This window comes from Nuphar pumila, chromosome 15 (assembly GCF_984573655.1).
Source record: "Nuphar pumila chromosome 15, dmNupPumi1.hap1.1, whole genome shotgun sequence".
Classification (NCBI taxonomy): domain Eukaryota; kingdom Viridiplantae; phylum Streptophyta; class Magnoliopsida; order Nymphaeales; family Nymphaeaceae; genus Nuphar; species Nuphar pumila.
In genome coordinates, this window is record NC_143263.1 from 15,865,896 (window position 1) to 15,885,689 (window position 19,794).

At 35.0% G+C, this 19,794-nt stretch overlaps 1 protein-coding gene across 1 annotated transcript in view; it reads left to right on the forward strand.

Annotated features, from left to right (window-relative positions):
* The first annotated feature begins 4,610 nt into the window (after positions 1–4,610).
* LOC149814619 (T-complex protein 1 subunit gamma) overlaps positions 4,611–19,794 on the forward strand; it is a 47,385-nt gene continuing 32,201 nt past the window's right edge. The window contains exons 1-3 of the mRNA XM_089989649.1: positions 4,611–4,796; positions 10,693–10,754; positions 18,517–18,589. Coding sequence (XP_089845775.1) covers positions 4,772–4,796; positions 10,693–10,754; positions 18,517–18,589 — 160 coding nt within the window. The 5' untranslated portion in view covers positions 4,611–4,771. The remainder of the gene's footprint in view (positions 4,797–10,692; positions 10,755–18,516; positions 18,590–19,794) is intronic.

Consider the following 19,794-nt stretch of genomic DNA (forward strand, 5'->3'; position numbering starts at 1 on the left):
AAAGCAAACATGTTCCCTTTCACAAGTGAAAAATGAGCAAATACAAGTTAGATCATGCTTAATCCAAATCCAACAAAATTTTTTACACGTTGAATTTAAATTCATATATCAATTGGAATGAAACATGATGAAGTAGATTGAATTCATAACCTATAACAGGTTTGGCTTTTACATTTGGAGGATTAAAAATGTACATTGAAAACATTAGATCTACTAAAGAACATTGAAAACAAACTTTCATATACAAAAGTAAAACAAACTAGTTTGATCTAATGAAAATACAAGCTTGAAACAAATAAATCTCTTATGAATCTAACTATAGTTCATTTAAGCAATTATATATGTATATATATCTCTCTCTCTCTCTCTCTCTCTCTCTCTCTCTCTCTCTATATATATATATATATATATATATATATATATATATATATATATATATATATATATATATATATATATAATAAGAACACACATTAGCATCTTGTTTAAGGTTTCACATCGAAAAGTAGTGTCAGATTCAAAATAAACATCCAACCAAATTTGATCAATCTCTACGCTTCTCTCTCTCTATTTCTCTCAACCCTGCTATTTATTTTTTCTGTCATTCTCTAACATGGTCTTTGTATTTCATCTCCAATTCCTACTTCTATTCGAATCCTCGCTCCTTCTTTTTAGTGTTGTTAAAGATTGAAGGAATTTCATAAAGCAAGGACAACGATAAGCCAAGAGAATATCTTAATGGAGCATCTAAAGAAAAAAAAAACATAAGTTACTTTAGCACTCCTATTTGATGGATTTAAAAATGATCGCAAACAGATTTCAAATTTTGTTTTTTGACTATAGGAAATATTGACCTTTGCCTAAAACAATATTCGGTTTTGGGTTTTTCTGAAAGTACAACATTCCACTCTCCTTAATATATTTGAGATGTCGTTGGTCTTCTGAAATTTTACTTCAAAAATAGTCCCTTTTGCCTATGTTTATTTTATTCTCGTTATGAATGATTATGCAATATTTTGGTATGCACTATCTTTCTCCTTTCATTTTATGTTAATATTTTGATTTAATTATTGTTATTTGAGCATTTATATATCTTTTAACTTCTATTTTTCACTTATTTCTTTACATTGTTTCGTAAGGTTTGCATTATTTTGAATTCTTTTGTCGTCTTTTGTTTTATTTCATCATTCTAATACTCTTATAGAGTTTTTTTTCTTTTTTGTTATGTTACACATATTTCTCATTGCATAGTCAAAAAAATAACAACATATTTTTTAACTTCCAGTGGTGTCTTAATTCACTAACTTCATAGAATAACTTGATTCATTCTATTGTTTGTGTATATATATGTGCATATATGAGTTTATCTTAAGGCATATTTTCTCATAATCTGAAACCATGAGGTTTGTTTTTTTGATATTGTTATACTAATATTCACTTTCATCATACTTTAATTGCAAAACTAATTTTGATCATCCCCAATCCAATCAAGAAGGGTTTTTTTAGTAAGAAAACTAATTATTTATTGATTTTAGATTAAATGAAACTATTAATATGCAATTTACCTTGCTTAATAATGATAGTAATGCAAGGTAAAACATAATCACTTACAAATATTTTTTTCATTCCATTACACTGGCTCATTTGCCAATTCTTAGTAAAGTGAATAATGGCAATCAACAACGGAAAAGTAGAATTTGTTATACCAACCTAGTGAAAACAGGATTTCAGAAAAGAGAATTCAAGCCTAGAGGCACGTTCTTAAGATCGCTATCTTTAGAACTTCAATCGCCCCACTCCGGAAATTCCGAAGATGCGAAAAAGGGTTTTGTTACGACTGAGTTCCCAGGATACAACTAGGCTTGAACCTCAAGAGAGTCACTGCTTCGCAAGAACAGATGACCTCTCCCACACATGAACTCTGCAAGCCAAACCGAGAAGAAAGAAAGGAGAAAACTGGAGAGTCAGAAATTCTGATCTCCAAAAGACGAAGATAGAAGATATTTATAACCTTTTAGAGAGGCCAAAACGTTTTGCGATAAATGAGATTAAAGGCCATAAATCTGACAGTTTGAAAAAAGGATGAAAGGTACCTGAACGGTCACCCACCTTTGACTGTCAATCAAAGGCCTCCAAAACCGTCCAACAGTCACAAAGCGCCTTAAACTCAATATAAATGCTATTAAAACCTTTCAAACGGCCAGATGTCTCAAAACCGAAAAATCAAAATGGATATTTGCGCCTCATATGCACCTCGCACCGCTGCGAGCGAAGTGCAAAGTGCGCCATCAAAACGCCACATTGCGCCTCAAGCGCCCTTGCGCACGCACGCGCGCGCGCGCGCGTGTGCGCGAACGGCGCGTCCGTTGCTGCACGATGCGCAGCAACGTCCGCAATCCACCTAAATACTCAAGGCTTACCAAAGTAAAGAATAGATTACAAACTCTCTATTTAAACCTCTTGAAAAGCTTTTCTCTCTTAGATATGGGACTAAACTTTTCAAAACACTTTTGATAGTAACCATTAATAATTTAAAACTTTCCTAACAGAATTCTACATAAATCTTATGCCAAATAGGAATGTAACTGGATCAGATTTGGTTTGAATGCAAGCATTATCAAATTCAACTTAATTGGATATTGCTTCGTTGTACCAAATCGGGATTTAACTAACTTAAATAGACATTTACATGTATTTTGATTCCAATACCCATCAACTTTGCATTTGTTGTAGGTTCAAATTGGATTCAAACATGATACTCTATATAATATCCAATTCTAATTGACAAACAAGGGTTGTTTGTTTTACGAAATCCAGCTAAATGGATTTTGCTTGGTTAGACATTCACTTGCACCCAAACAGTTGACATTCAACAATCCAAGCTATGCAGTAATGGTTTTTTTTTTTGGCAATATCAGAAAAGGGCTACATGGTTTTGGAAGAACCATGCACTATATTGAACGTGGCAACATTTTTGTTTTGAAGGCTTGATCTTTTCAATACCTACTAATGTATCATTTAAGGCATGTTTAAAAGTGAGAAAGATGTAGGAAAAGTGATACGAGATAAAAAAAAAAAATATGTACAGTTTTTTCGACCCTTTAAAAAAAAACTTTTTCTTTGAGATAGTTTTTCTGAAAAATATACTTTTAGATAAGAAGCATTCTATTAGGGGGGAGGTCCAAGAGAAACCATTTCATCATCTCCACCATTGTACATCTCATCACCCACCACCACCATCACCCCCACTTCTCAAAAAATTGCCTTCCTAATCCCCACCATCCATTACCACCCCCTCCCACGATGATTTTCCACCAGCACCATCACCACCATCCATCTCAACACCACCCACTTCCCGAAAAACCGCTCTCCCCACCATCCATCACCACCCACCTCCCAGAAATTGGTGCCAAAGAAACTCTACCCCCATCACCACCACCCTCAACAACAATTTTCCACCACGCACCATCACCATCACCACTCACCATCACCCACCTCCCGAAAAACCATGACGGCGAAGCTCCACTACCACCTTTCATTTTTTTTAAGATTTTTCATTTTATTTTTTTAATAATACCCAAACAAGTGAAAAATTTTCATTTTAGAAAAATTGTTATATCAAAACTTTTCATAAGTAAATTTGTCTTTTCGTAGGAGAGTTTTTCTTGCTTCCAAACTTGCCCTTAATAATAATTTTTCTCTCAAAAAAGAAAGGGATAAAAACAATGCTTAAAAGGTTAGGATTCAGGTCAGGTATCCCACCAAATCCAAATCCATTTAGTCAGATTTAGCAGCCAATGCTAGATCCGATTAATAATAAGATTCAGACTTGGTATTAATTTTGCACCTGAATGACATAGGGATGTCAACGGGTCAAATATTATCAGACATTCAACCCGAATCTGAGTGTGTAGTTGGATATGAGGCCAAATTCATATTGGGCTTCAATATTAAGTTTTGCATCCGAGTTAGAATCCTAATCGGACTAAAACCTGAATATGCTTAAATGTTGGATTTTAAACTAGTCAGATCTGGATTCAGTTTTATCTGATCCCATCAGCCTCCAAATCCCATTAGATCGGACTCGGTAATGCTTAGATCCGAACTGATCCGACACACTTAAATCTCTAGAACTTGGATCAGAATCTGAACAAAATTTGAATCCAATACATGCAAATGTCGGATTTTAAGATAGTGGGATCTGGATTCGGTTTTAGCAGATGCCCCTCCGCCCCAATGATACAACAACAACAACAACAACAACTACGCCTTCATCTCAAAACAATTGGGGTCAGCGATATGAACCAAAAAAGAAATTCATTTTGGGTCTTCCACATGAATCCTTTTCCTCCAATCATTTCTATCCAACGCTCAGTAGGGAACGCCCCAACGAAATTCTCATATTGGTTCATTTTCATAGGATATGACAAAGTTTTTATGCTGGCTGTCACAGGCCTACCGCAACCCTCCTCCTTTATCCGGGCTTGGGACCGGCAGTGTATAACTACACAGGCGGAGTTCCTCCGCCCCAATGATATATCCAATTAAATTAGACTCGGTAATGCCTAGATCCGACCCGTTTGTATCCCGGCAAAGTGAAAAAAAAAACGTGGGATGACTCGGTGAATTAAAATACAGTCTGACGGACGCCGTGCGGGGTAAAAGGGAAACCGGAAGAAACCCTAAGGTGCGCGCGCAAGAAGAGAGAGAGAGATAGTCTTCTCCTCCTCTATCGGTATTACTCCCAATCTGTACATTCGTCGTCTCAACGATGCACTCCCCGGTCCTTGTTCTTAGTAAGTCTCTCTCTCTCTCTCTAGTGTTGAGCTTCTATTTTTTTTCCTCTGTTAGTATCAATCTGTTCCGATCCATTATCCCTCTGATCATTTCGTGCTCTGTATTTCTCTCTCTATCTCTTAGCATACTTGATTGTAGCATCCTAGTTGATCATGGTTTGCTACTTATATGCCCACAATCATAGTAGCTATTGATGTCTTTTTTTTTTCCATTGGATTAGAGTATGATCTCATCGCTATAAGAACCCAAATTCATCTCGCCAAGTAATGTTAATGCTTTCCCTGTAACTTTTGTTACAAACATATCCACTATTTTATAAAGCATTAGCATTGTGTTTTAAAGAAGGAGAAAATTTCAATAAAAGGGGTGACGCAAAATTTTCCAAGAACAATACAAAGAGAAAAGCAGGCCAAGGCTTATACAGATGGGCTAAAATGTAGTAACCTTGATCCATTACTGTTAGTCCCATTAGAGTGGCATGTTCAAATTCAATTTTGGGTTGACGCACATAACGAGATTTGATATTAAATATTATAATGAATCAGGAGAGGACTCCTAACTCCCTTTGTCAATCTGTTACTTCTTCCTAATCAAATGTTAGACAGTTTAAAAGGACAAAACTACAGCGGTAAAATTCTCTTGATAAATTGTATTTTTTTGTTCTCCTCATGTTTTTATAGCCAAAACACTAGCAAAATGAATACATTTAAAAATTTGGAGAAGTATGTAAAAATGAATAAAAAACATATATAACAAAATAAAACACATAACTTTTTTCCTGACAAACAGATAGTGTGAACATAAATACCAGGATATGTTCGTTTAAATGACATATCATGATCTTTCAAAAATATCATCATAATTTGGCCAATTAAAACAATGGCTAAAATATCACTTTTTCATGATATTTTCAAAATATTGTCAATATTTGTCACTACAGCTGCAATATGAATATCTTGATGAAGCTGGCTAATTTGTTTTGATGCAAAACGTGACTTTGCACTGTTAGAAGTTAGAACATGTATAGCAAACTTTATTAATGCAAGAGTATCAATTGTGTACAATTTTGAACCTTTCCGTCAAGCTTATCCATTTTTATGAACGTTGTAATCTTTTTGAACATCTTAATAACATACAAAATTTTATCCGTTTCTCCATTATTTTTAAGCATATGATTGAAGTGATGTGCTGCACATGGATACCAACTGTAACACATATTGATCTTGAATCATTTTACTTGCATCCATGAAATTTGTTACATTATTAGCAGTAAACTGGACTAAATTGGAAGGTTAAACTTCCTCTATCGCTTTTGAAAATATTTTACCCAATTCATCTGCTGCTTGGTTCATATGACATTAATCGACTTCAAGAACATAACTTCTCCCTTAAGACTTGAAACTAAAAGTTTATCAAGTTCTATTATCTGTATCCATCCACCCATTTGTCACAATGGTACAGCTTGTAATCTTTTAAGACTCCTTAACTCATTGCATTGTTGCTTTACTTGTACATTTGCATTTAAAATTCTATCCTCTATAACTGAGCTCTATGTTGGTAATGACATTATCACTAGCCTGGAACTGAAAGCAATTTGCTGATGTGCATGTCTGATTCCTAATCTGCTTGCTCAATGATTTGCTTGAAAGATATAGCACAACATATGCCAATTTGGCACATATAGTCATTCTAGGCAGAAAATAGCTGACAACTCTCCCTAGGACTAGTAAACCTTTTCTGTGAGGCATCTCCTCCCCTCCTCCTACTGGTGGGTACATATGCCTCAATTCCACCATTGCCATTATCACTACTCTTTTATGTTATTTGAATATCTTTTCAGAAGGGCCGTCGATATTACTACCTCAGGCCCTCCCCCCAACCCCAACACCCTCAAAAGGCACCTCTTCTCATTGTTTTGGCCAAGGTTGTAAGTAGCGTATCATAACCCATATTGGTCGGGCCAAAGTAAGATATGTATCGTATCGTAAAAAATCATAAATTTTATTATTTTTTTAAATCTAAAAAAAATCTAAAAAAAATCATAGAATACAAGAACACAATATATTTATGTAATAAGATTAACTAAACATAGATATGTGACATGTCATTAAACATTTAACAATCATGCATTTGGTTGTCCAACGACGCATCTAATCGCCAAAAATACAATCAGTTAAGACAAAATAATGATACATTCAAAAGCTAAAAGGTTTTCATAACTCATTACAAAAGTTAAAGTTACATTTTTTTAGTTACAAAATACCATGCTAAGGGGAAAGACATACGAGCTAGAATTCATTAACATATGTCTATATATAAAAGTCATCTTCGGTATCAAACTTCAGTTCAATGATTTTCTTCGTTTATTGTATTGTTCAGTTGCTTGAGATGATGATGGTTGATGGGTCATCTTTATCTTCTGAATCAAGGATCACCTCTAACAATTTCTCTCCCACAAATGCTTCACATACTCGTGTCTTTCTTTTATCATCTTCTATAATACTAGTAAGCTGTCACATGGGTGCGGGTGCGGGGGTGCGACACTTTCAAAAAACTTGGGTGCGGGGGTGCGGCAAAAATATAAAAAATATATATATATATATATATATATATATATATATATATATATATATATATATATATATATATATATATATATATATATATATATATATAAAGTCTAAAAGTTAGACCGCATCGGGTGCAGGTGCGACGCGGGTGCGAAACCTAGTTGGAGAGTCCCTGTGACATAGCTAGTAAGAAGCTTAACACGGATATCAGTAGGAATGCGATGCATACATAATTTTACTGTGGAGTTTCTATGCCCCACAACATGACATTTAAATTTATACAATCTTTCATGCATTACGAAACCACAAAAGTTTCACGTCACTATTTCTTTTAAACGCATCTCCAAGTCAACTGGTGTACAATATTTCAACGCAGGATCCTTTGAGAGACATCCTTCCTACCCTCCATCGACCTTCTAGAGCATGAATTACTAAATCTAATCACTACAAAGATGCAAAACATTGCTCAATAACATACTTAGGGATAAATTTTGAGTTCTAAGGGCACAATAAATGAGATTAAGGGTAAAAAATTATAAGTAAAGTAATATCTTTTAAAAGCATAAAAAAGAAAGGATCTTACCTTCTTTTAACTTCAATCATATACAAATGAAGCAAAGAACAAAGATTGTTTTTACCTTATCTCACTTGAGTGAATTTGGTGAAAATGCACTCTTACGCGAGAAAACCACAAAAGCCTCTTCCTTGTGCAAGAATCGAACTCCAAAACACTCTCAAGTCTTTTATGGGTGAGTGAGTTTTCCTATAATAGCCTCTACACAAATGAAGAAATCGACCCTAGAAAAGTCTTTAAAACACAAAGTAAAAAAAAAATTCAACCCTTTTAAAGTCCGCTCGAAGTGTATTGTACAATATACAATACAAGGTGTATTGTACGATACACCCGATACAAAACAATACACACTTGTATCATGATATGAGTGTGTATCGTATTGTTATAATATATAGTAACGATACATATCGTACCATATCGTATGATATGGTACAATACTTACAACATTGGTTTTGGCATATTTTTTGCCTCAAATTTCTATTTTTTGCTTTTTCACCTGATTTTCTTGAAGGAGGTTGTTCATTTGGCATTTTAAATTTCTGACATTTTTTTAGTAACTGTGTGGCGCTACATTTTGCCATGTACTGGCCAAGTGTTGCCGATGCAAGAGTATAATGATCCCAAGGTGGGTCTCTTGAATTCCTTTCATGGATAAAAAATAAAAGATTTATTGCAAAAACCTTTCAGAAAATGTAGATCTGACCTCTTACCTTGTTATTTTCTACCTTTAAAATTGTAGCTCTAACCTTTTTTTTGCATGAACCTAACATCCCTTATGTTGGATTAGAGCAAACAGTTAACGAGATTCCAAGGGTCACATTAGAGCAAGCACTTGCAGATCACATAAATTGAATTCCCTAGGGTTAGATTAGGGTAAAATCATGAAACAGCCTAAATTTTGAAGAAACTAGGTTGGATTGAGAGAACTGCTTAAAAAGGGTTTTTGGTTGTGAAAATAGAGTCAAAAGGATGCTATCTAAGATGAAAATGGGACAAAGAATGGCTGGCCATAAGGAAAAAACAGTTTGTGGCGTGTAATCTTGTATGATTTGTGGCATGGTGTTAATTATTTTTGATAGATTTGTTTCATCCATGGATTTTTTTGGTCATGGTATGTTCGATGAGTGTATTGATGTCATATCATGTTGACATAGTCATTCACAAGAAGTGAAATATCTATGTGACACAAGGTTGCCAGACTAGGAAGCGGAAGCAAGAAGCAATATGTGAAGCGAAAGCGAGAAGAGATGCATTGTAAAATGAATAGGAAGTGGGAAGCGAAGAATAAAAACAAGCAATATAAGAATTGAATGAGAATAGAAATTGAATGCAAATAAAAACTAAAATAAAAGTGTTTTTTAGTATAATAATTAGATTTTTAACAAAATCTGAAAATGATGATTGCTATGTCACAGGGACTCAGCATAGAAGCTGCCACACCCGCATCGACACGACGCGACACTGATGCGGCACCCGGTACGATCAATGTGACCTTGAGTGCGCTCAACCCGCACTCAAGGTTATTTTTGTCCAAAATGGTCTCGGTCAACTTTGACCGAGTCCATTTTAGTACATTAATTTTTTTTTAAAATATTTAAAGATTTGTCCCATCTACATAGCTTTGAAGGTTGAAACATTGTGCATTAAATGTTCTAAGCCACATACATTCTTTTACTGTTTTTATAAAGCTTTGTCATAAAAAGTTGAGCCATGTATATTCTTTTATACTTTTTATAGAGCTTTTTCATAAATGCATTAATAAAAAAAATGAAAACTGCATTGGAATGGATTTCTGTATTAAATGGTGAGAACCGAGTAGGTCAGATTCTGTATTAAATGGGGAGAACCGAGTAGGTCGGATTTCTGTATTAAATGCATTAATAAAAAAAGTGAAAACTGCATTGGAATGGACTTTTGTATTAAATGTATATAAATTCAAATTTGATTAAGCAATACCTGATTAAAATCTGATTAAACAATACTTCTGAATTTTTTATTATTTTTGGTGAAAAACAAATTTTTTCATTGGGAGCTTGCTTTATGGATAATTTTTATATATACATATATGACAATATTTAAAAATGATATATATATATATATATTAAAATATATATACCCTCCCGCACCCCCACACTCAAGTTTTTTTAAAGTGCTGCATCGCCGCACTCACACCCGCATCTGCATCTATGTGACATAGGATGACTCTCAATTTAGAGAAAGCACATGGAAGTGAGTGAGAAGCGTGAGAGAAAACACATAAAAAACATGAAAAGTAGAGTGCGAAAACATATAAGAAGAATAGATGAAGCGTGTGGAAAGCATAGAAGCGTGGGAGAATCGAGATTCCCATCAAGTTTTGGAAGTGAGGAATATCACGCTTCTGAAATGAGTTCTCGGAAAGCGGGCTTCCCACCTATCTAAGAAGCTTCCGGTAACTCTGATGTGGCATAGCTTATAGGGGTGACTTTAGGTGGAAAATGTTGATGTTATGTTGTTTAATGATATCTCCATTCATTAGTTTTTTTTTATTCTTTGAGGTATTCTGTAAGTTATTTCATATGTAATGATTTCAGTATAATATCTTATTTTCTTGCCTTTGTTTAACTGTTTGTAACATTATGCATGAAGATTTCTTTTCCTGATCTTGCAATTTGTGGCTAGTTGCTTTAAATTTAACTTTTCCATGCAAAGTTTTCTTTCATCGTTTCTATCAGTTTCTGAACTTGTGCTGTTGTCACCTGGCCTTGGCAGAGGATTCATTGAAACGAGAGTCTGGACGCAAGGTTCACCATGCAAACATCCAAGCATCAAAGGTAGCATTTGTTTTTCACATTCATTCATCTGGTTCCCATTTCCATTATTTGAATTGTTGCAAAATTTGTGTATGTGTGTTTCCTCCGTATGGTAGTGGAAATGTGGTACTTCGGATATTTTAACTTACCTCTAGATGTTAGTGGAAATGTGGTACTTTGAATATTATAATAGAGAACTACTTATTTTTAGATTTTGTTTATGCACAATATGGTTTAATTTGTCTCTTCACACTGGAGTACCGGCATAATGAAAGTTTGGACCTGAGTTGCCAGTCGAGGAAGCGGGAAGCGATTCGGGAAGCAAGACACTTCTAAAATTTTAAGAAGCAGGAAGTGAGGACGACTTAGAAGCGAACCAAAAATCGTCTCGGAAGTGAGCCAGAAGCGACCTAGGAAGTGAAGAGGAAACGAAGAGGGAAGCGACTTAGGATTCGAGTGGAAAGCGAATAGGAATCAAGTTTTCCCGATATTGGGCAAAAAGAATTTGTTAAAGGCTCCAAGCCCCCCCCCCTCCCCCCCCCCCCCAAAAAAAAAGAAAAAGAAAAAAAGAATAAAGAAAACTCACTTCCTGATATCGGGAAGCAAGTGGGAAGCCCGGTTCCCATTTAAAAGGGTCGCTTCCCCGCGCGTTTCGGGGAAGCGAGAGCGTTTCTGGTAACCATAGTTTGGACCTGTAGGGCTGATGCGTAATGTTCTTGATTTTGTATTTTCTTTTTTTGTAATTTAATCTGTATGGTTTTTATCAATGTTGTAAAAGTCATAACGCATCATATGATACATTATGACACAATGCTTTTTAAAGCAAAATCCAACATGATACACCCCTGAAACTATTTGCAGGGGTGTATTGGTACTGTACTGTGCATATCATATGATACACCTTAGTGCGGCATTTATCATAAGATATCAATACTGCTTGAACTTGAGTTTTTTTCTTAGAATTTTATATGATCTCTTAGAAGTTTCAGTCAATCTTGGCAGACTTTTTTCACTTATAAGTGTTGCTTTTGACCCCCAAATACACCCTAAGTAATTTGGGGAGCTTCCAGGCAAGAGAGGTGATTTGCACCATTTTCATCATTTCTTTGAGGCTTTGATGCAACGAATCCCTCTTTTTTGCTTAGATCGACAAGGTTTTGGGTTATATCTACCAATGGAGGGAGAAAGAGACAGAAGATGCAGAAATAACTTGACGTTGCAATATTGTGAATCAGTTGAATTTGCAAATAAATTACTTAAATGTTGTTTTTGCGAGCCCGTAATTCGTAATATGCTACATCCAATGTTGTGAAACTGTTGCAGCGTACTGAGTTGCCACACCAAAATACGAAACGAGGTGTAAAACATAAGCCTCACAAAGAAATTTAAAAAATAGAAAATATTTAAAAACCACAAGTGAATAAAAAGAAATGCTTCATTGATGAACTATACAACCAGTAAGATATAAAGAATTTAAAATAAATATTAAAAGATGAGAAACCAATATATGATGTAATAACATGATCTATTTAAGTATCTAACAAATAAAACATGAGAATTCAACCAAAGATAACATAGTTCTGTTTTATAACTAGTCAAACATAGTTCTATTTTATATTTTATACTGATTAATCTATTAACTTGTTTTTTTTCTCTCTCTCTCTCTCAAAAAAAATCACATATCATGAATTGCCTATGAAAGATAATCAACACAACCAGCAAGAGTGGTCATAAGAGAATAGTGTGCTTACTGAATTATCATATAACCGACACACATACAGTTTATAAATTTCACAGCATTCATCAACTTGCCAAGTAATGCTACACAAGATCAAAAGCTAAAAATCATAGTCTATGAATTCCACACCCAATCGCATAACAATTGCTATTCTCCAATCATGTACACAAAAATCACAATTACTCGGATACCAAGAGTTAAATGCAGCATTTCAGATTCAGCTTCTATTAATGAAAAAACATCCTTTCAGTAAGACGATTCTCATTATAAAAAAGCAGAATGAAAGCAACGTGCATGTAATATTAAATTATGCAACATGTGAGACAGGTGGATAATTTATACATTAAAGAAGAAGAAGAAAGGAAAAAGGGAAAAAAGGAAAAAAAAACAAGGGGAGAAAAGAAAAGAAGAAATAAGAAAAGAAAAGAAAAGAAAAGAAAAAGGGAGAAGAAGAGGGGGTGAATAGAAAAGGAAGAAGAAGAAGAAAGAAAAAAAAGAAAAAGAAAAAGAAAAAGAGAAAAAAAAGTAGGAGAGAGAGAGAGAGAGAGAGTACATCGGAGGGTGTCTGAGGTTGCCAGAGACTAGCCGGTGGAAGGGAGGAGGGTAGGAAGAAAGGAAGGGGGTGCCCTAGTGGATCGGGGCACCCCACCCGTTCCTTTTGTTGTTTTTGTTTGAAAAAAATAAAAATGGTCAAATGGGTCCTTTGAATATGGGAGGCATGTACCTCATATTTGAGGTTTTCTTCAGGTGAAAGCATGCCTCAAGGTGCATGAGGCACACACTTCACCACTATTTCACTTTTTGCATGCGCTTAAGGCAAAATGGCTTGCGCCTTGCCTCAAGGTGTGCACTTTGTGCCTTGAGGCGAGTTTTTAACAACACTGGCTACACTAGTTCAAGCGTCGTGGTTTGGCAAGGTGATCTAGCTATCTTAATATCCTGCCAATGTTCATGATGAGATTATTGCAAGTTTTGAAGAAATGGTTAAAAGAAGGGTACAAGCTGCACAACCACTGCTAGAAATTATCCTTGAGATGTAATGTTTGATGAAGATGGTTCATCATTGCTATTGTCGCCAGCTTCTGAAATCATGGAAAGTTCTCATGCTTATGAAAAAGCAATGGAGAGAACTAAGAATGATATATTGAATATTTACATTCTAAAATTTTGGAAGTAGTTTAGTCCAGAGTTACCAGAAACGCCTAGGTAACTAGGAAGCGTCGCTTCCTCGCTTCCCCCATTTTTTTCATTTTCTTGTATTTTTATTTTTTTTTTCTCTTTTGTCGCTTCCTAGGTCGCTTCTAAGACGCTTCCTGATTCGCTCCTAAGTCGTCCCACGCTTCCCGCTTCTTAAAATTTTGAAAGTGCCTCACTTCCCGATTCCGCTTCCCATATTGCTTTCCGCTCTCGCTTCCTCGACTGACAACCATGGTTTAGTCTTAGGCTAAGTCACACGAACTCGGCTAGGGAGGCGCCGCACTCGACTCGACACGAGTGCGGCTTCGGACACAGCCCGGACTCGGTCAACGACGAGTTGGACTCGGTCAAAGAGTCGAGGCCGGGTCCATCCTTGTTTTGGACTCAGTCAACGTTGACTGAGTCCAAAAATGTCCGTTTTGATTTTTAAAATACGTTTTGGATCCGGGTCGGGTCAGGTCCGGACCCGACCCAAATCCAAATTTCATATGCAGCCGAACCCTAAAAGGGGTTTATCGACAGGGGGAGGGGCTTACCCTCTCGATTTTGCCTCTCCCCCCAGCCCCTGCAACTTTCTCCTACACCCACGCCGACGATCCAGACTCCGGCGATGGTACACACAGGTGCCAGCCACCGTCTCCCCCTCTGTCAACACTCAACAGGTATGTCGACCCTCCTGCACCCTCTGCTCGCAGCCTCCCTCCTTGCACCCTCTGCTCGCAGAAGAGGGACTCGACCCCTCTTTGTGCCTCCTATTCACAAAGGAAGGGCTTGGCCCCTCCTCGTTTCGCTTATGTCAGGCAGGCCCCTCCCCCCCGCACCCTCTGCTCGCAGAAGAGGGCCTCAGTCTCTCCCTGTGCCTCCAATTCACAGAGGAGGGGCTCAGCCCCTCCTCGTTTCCCTTTTATCGCAGGGGTAAGATGTAGGAGTGGGGGAAGGAGGGGGCTCGGCTGACAGGCCGAGCCTTGCCCCTCCAGACATAAAGGAAACGAGGAGGGGCCGAGCCCCTCCTCGTTTCCCTTTTGTTCGACAGGGGTAAGGAGGAGTGGGGGAAGGAGGGGGCTCGGATGACAGGCTTTTTTATTTTTGCTTTAAAATTTACAATCTTTATGTGTTAATTTATTGTTATATATATATATATATATATATATAGCCGAGTCCCCGTCTCCAAATTTTTTGGAATTGCGCTGCACCCGTGTCGCACCCGCACCCATGTGACATAGGTCTTAGGTGTCTAGAGTTTAGAAGATTAAAATAATAAAATATTAGATGAAATGCTTTGTATCATGTTTGAACTATGACCTTTTAGAGCGGCTTGAATGTTAAGACTGTGTTTAGTTATTTATAATTGTGTTTGGTGATTCTACTCTGTTGTATATTTGCTGCATTATTTAGCTTTATCCGAAATCACCATTTTTGTTTTTTAAAATTTTTATGTTCATGTTAGGCTTATGATGCACATTTTGCAACATTGTTTTTAGTCATCATGATTATATGGTTTTTAATTTTTGGAGCATTAGGAATAACAGTCTGCTCATCATTTTTTTTCCTTTTATAAATATTAGTAATGATACGGTGCTCCCAGAGTACCTACTCCCACCTAATAGAAGCTTTAGATTGTCAAATTTCTTAAACTTTTTTAGTTGATCAGACCCTATAAATATGATCTATAAGCATTATTTAGTAGAAAACAAGTTTTGGATCATTCGATTATAGCATATATGTATGTTTTTTAAGACCTTTAAAAATCAATGGCTCCCAATGTATCAAAATTTCATGACTTAAAAATTCCACTTTTATGTCCAAATAACATGATCCAAAGCATGATTCCTATCAAATAAACTATGTTGAGTACATCCATAAGGTTTAATTGAAAAGATACAACCTATGTAACATGGACTCTTCTAACAGGGCACCTCACCCGCATCGCACCCACACCCATGCGGGTGCGACACTTGGACATGACTTCCTTTGTGTCAGGTGAAGTCAACCACACTGAGGTCCATTTCTGTTCAAAAGTAGATTCAGTTAACCCTAACCAAGTCCGGTTTTATCTATATTATATATATATATATATAAATAAATGCACACATACACATATACATACATATATATATATATATATATATATATATATATATATATATATATATATATATATCCGCACCTCTGCACCAGTGGTGTTATTTTTTATTGATGAGGAATAACAATTGTAGATTGTTAATTTGATTTATTGCATGAATTTATGCATGATGAATTGATGATAAGATAATTATTTTTATTTCATTAGTGTTAACTTAAAATTGTTAAAAATTATATATATACTCTCCTTGCACTCCCGCACCCAAGTTTTTCTAAAGTGACTCATTGCCGTATCTGCACCTGCACCTATGTGACATAGGATACAACCTACAACCATGATTTCTAGTATGTGGAAGCAGGTACTCCCCCGCAGCATCTCTTTATAAATATTTGTTAGATAGTGTAGCAGCCTGTCTATATGGCTGTACTCCACTACATGAATAGATTGATATTAAAATCTTTATTATGATAAAAGAAAAATGGTACATGAGCAAATTTATATTAAACTTTGTTGTTGTGAAACAATAAACTGACTAGAGATTAAGACAAATAGATATCTTCTATATGTTTTTTGGATTTGTAAAAAAACACAAAGAAAAGACTTCTGCGCATTTTGTTAAATTATGTAATCAATCATGTAATGTTATATATATATTATATATATATATAAGGTAATACATATACATATATTAATATATATGTATATGTATCTACTTATTATATAAATAAAATATATATTTCTAATTGTTTAGCCGTAGGGGTAGTTTAGTCTTTTTATATATATTCTTTTCGGAATATGTTTTGTAATTCTTTTTCTTTTTCTTTTTATTATTTATTTTTTGTTCTTTTTGTAAAAGGTGAAAAGTACCTTGGAGGGGCCCACCATCTAGTCGTTGGGCCCCTTCCAACGGTCACATTTGTGACCGTTGGAGGGGCTCCAACGGCTAGAGGTGGAGCCTCTCCAAGGACTCCACCTCCTCTATTTAAAGGGACTCTCCCCTTGTGTATTTTTATGCTTTTGGGATTATAGCCCAAGCACCTTTTCAATCTTATGACTCTTGGGTATGCTTTTGCGCATTTGTGAGTTTGTGTTGTGCTTTTTGTGCACAAGTGTTTCAAGTGTTCTTGTTGTGTGTATGTGTACGCATTTGTTTCCAAGAATATTGTAATATTGCTATTAGTATGTTGTTGAAGATACTTTTACACATTTTGCCCAACTTGAAGCCATCTTCTAAATAGTAAGGGAAATCGGTTTTAAATCTACTAAGCATAGTTTAAAACTTTAAAATATAAATACAAGGGAGATCATGTCGTTTGGCAAGAGATAAATATGACTTTTGGCAAAAGGGAAAAAGGAAGAGAAGTGACATGACTTTTAAAATATTTTAACTGCTGGAACAATTTTCATAAGTGACAATTTAGGCACTGTTTTATAGGGCCATTTGGCTAAACAAGGAAAAAGGAAGGAGGACATGCTTTTTAAAATATTTTATCTAAGTAAAAGATAATAAATAAAATATAAACACCGTTTGGGTAGGGGTGCGTAACTTTTTTCTAGTGTAATGATAAAGGGCAAAAGAAATCTAGAAATCCTTTAAATTATCCTTTGAAGTATCATTCCACTCTGGAAAACATTATATAAATAGTAAATTATTGTCGTGGCTACCCTGTTTTTGTTTTTATTTATTGTATGGTTTAATTTTCTGCCTCTCACTTCATTGTGTGATACACTTGGTGGAATTAGAGTCTCATTGTGGCTGAGGGAGGGATATTCTCGTATCATACACTAAAAAACATGATTTCAATTGTAAAATGACATCACTTTTTAACTATCATGCTGTGAGAAACTTGATTGCAAAGATATCATCATATTTTTATATTACTTTTATCTTCATTTATTTTGTAATTTAAATATGATTCTACATATAACTGTTTTCCATATTATTATGAACCAAAACTAAGTGATTGTCTGGACCCATTCATTCTTGGTTCGAAAGCTTGGTTGTATCAATGCTGGGCTTTCAACCAAGTTTTCATAGTTCCTATTTTACATAGAAATAATATCAATATATTGTATAGATATAAAGTTGTACATAATCTCAGAAATATCTGACATTGAAGTATTTTCAAATAAGTAACAATTACGTAAGATTTAGTAATGTTACTGATGTCTGAGTATTAAAAATATAAATTATAGAAACAGATTCATCATATTTACAAGCCACTAAACTTTTGCGTGAAGTATCACAATCAAATCAACTAATCACTATGATCTTGTAATAAAGAGCACACATTTGTGATCTTGTAATATTAACAAAGTGATCAATAGTGCAAAACTAAAATAGTAAATAATAGTAATTAAAATGGCTTGAAATGTTGTACTTGTACCTTAATAAAAATTAAGGTAGATCCATATATAAATAAAACAAATGAAAATAACCTTAATTCCTATGCATGATATTGTTCATGTGTGTTTATTACTTAAAAAACTTGAATATATGAAGGATGCCAGCCTTGTTTCACTTGCATGAGTCACTGGGTCAATCTTCTGTATTTATAAACTCTGCTATGAATAAAATATTACTAAGATCTAATATCTTTCTTATTTTTTATATTATTTATAACTTTTCTTTAAAAAATGACGATATTTCTGAGATCTAAAAACCTGTAATATTCTGGGATAATTGCTGATATTGGTGAGGTGAATGCATGTGTGTACAAGCGCCTGTGTGTTATTTGCTTCTAATCGTTAGTGTAATTATACAGGCTGTGGCTGACATAATACGTACTACACTGGGTCCACGGTCCATGTTGAAAATGCTTCTTAATGCTAATGGAGGTAAATTTTTATCTTTGATGTTATTGAATGGCTTCCATTCCCTTTCTGACTCATGTTGTTCATGCTTATCTTCAAGTTCGTGAAATTTAGTTTTCCAAACAGTCATGAATTAAGCAAATGATGGCATTGTTAATATAAGTCTCAATATAAAGTCTTCTATGATATTGCCCAGCAGAAGAACAAGCACTGGTTTGGTGGTGGTGGCTATGGTTCCTTTTGTGTTTGACTGAGTTTGATTTAGCTTGTCCAGAAGCTATGGGCATGTTCCTATACAGTTGGATGCATGGGACAGCAAATACAAAATACCAGTTTTTGGCCATTGCAATGTCAGAAACCACTAGTAGGTTGATATCCCCTTCGGTAATATCCAAATGTAGCTGACAACCAGCAAGAGCAAGTCATTATCAATGGGTGCTAAGAGCCTAGTTCAGTTTTAGACTCATTGACCAATTAATATCCCTTACTGGCTTGGAACTAACTGAATGGTGTCACTGTTCATGATGGATGCTGTTATCTTTGCATGTTTCTTTTTATTGATAGTTGGTGGAAATGTTGTGAAAATTGTTGAGGTGAGGCGAGGTGCCATGATATGCTTGAGGCCAGGCGTAGGTTTCGAGGCAGTGAGGCTTAAAGTGTTGTAAAAAAATAATTAAAACATTTAAAATTACATAAGATAATTACAATTAAAATAATGTATATAAAAACATATAAAATTACAGTGCATGCATGACATATTACTTTTACATTCAAAGAAATAAAATAATACTTTCTTAATAGACTTTTTTTTGTCTTTGAAAATATATTTTATTTAATTTGTCTTAAAATGAATTGGTGATATGGAAATCACAGCCAGGTTAATTAAATTACTAAATATTGGATTAAATATTATGTCATGGAGATAATGGTAAGGATATTTTGTGATTAATGAAATGGCAACTCAAATTATGAAGCATATCGACCAAGGCAAACATCAAATGATAAATAATTTCATTGAAGTATTCTCATGCACATTCACAATAGTAACAATAGTTTCAAACTTGTAATATCATAATTATAAAACTCTAACAGTATTCTTGAAAAGAAGGTACACAATGATGTTGCTTTAGTTAGTAACTTAGTGTCAGATTTAATGTTGAACAAGCACAATAATGGAGCAAATGTTTTTTCAACTAATTAGAGATGAAATCCATTTCAAGAAGATAGTC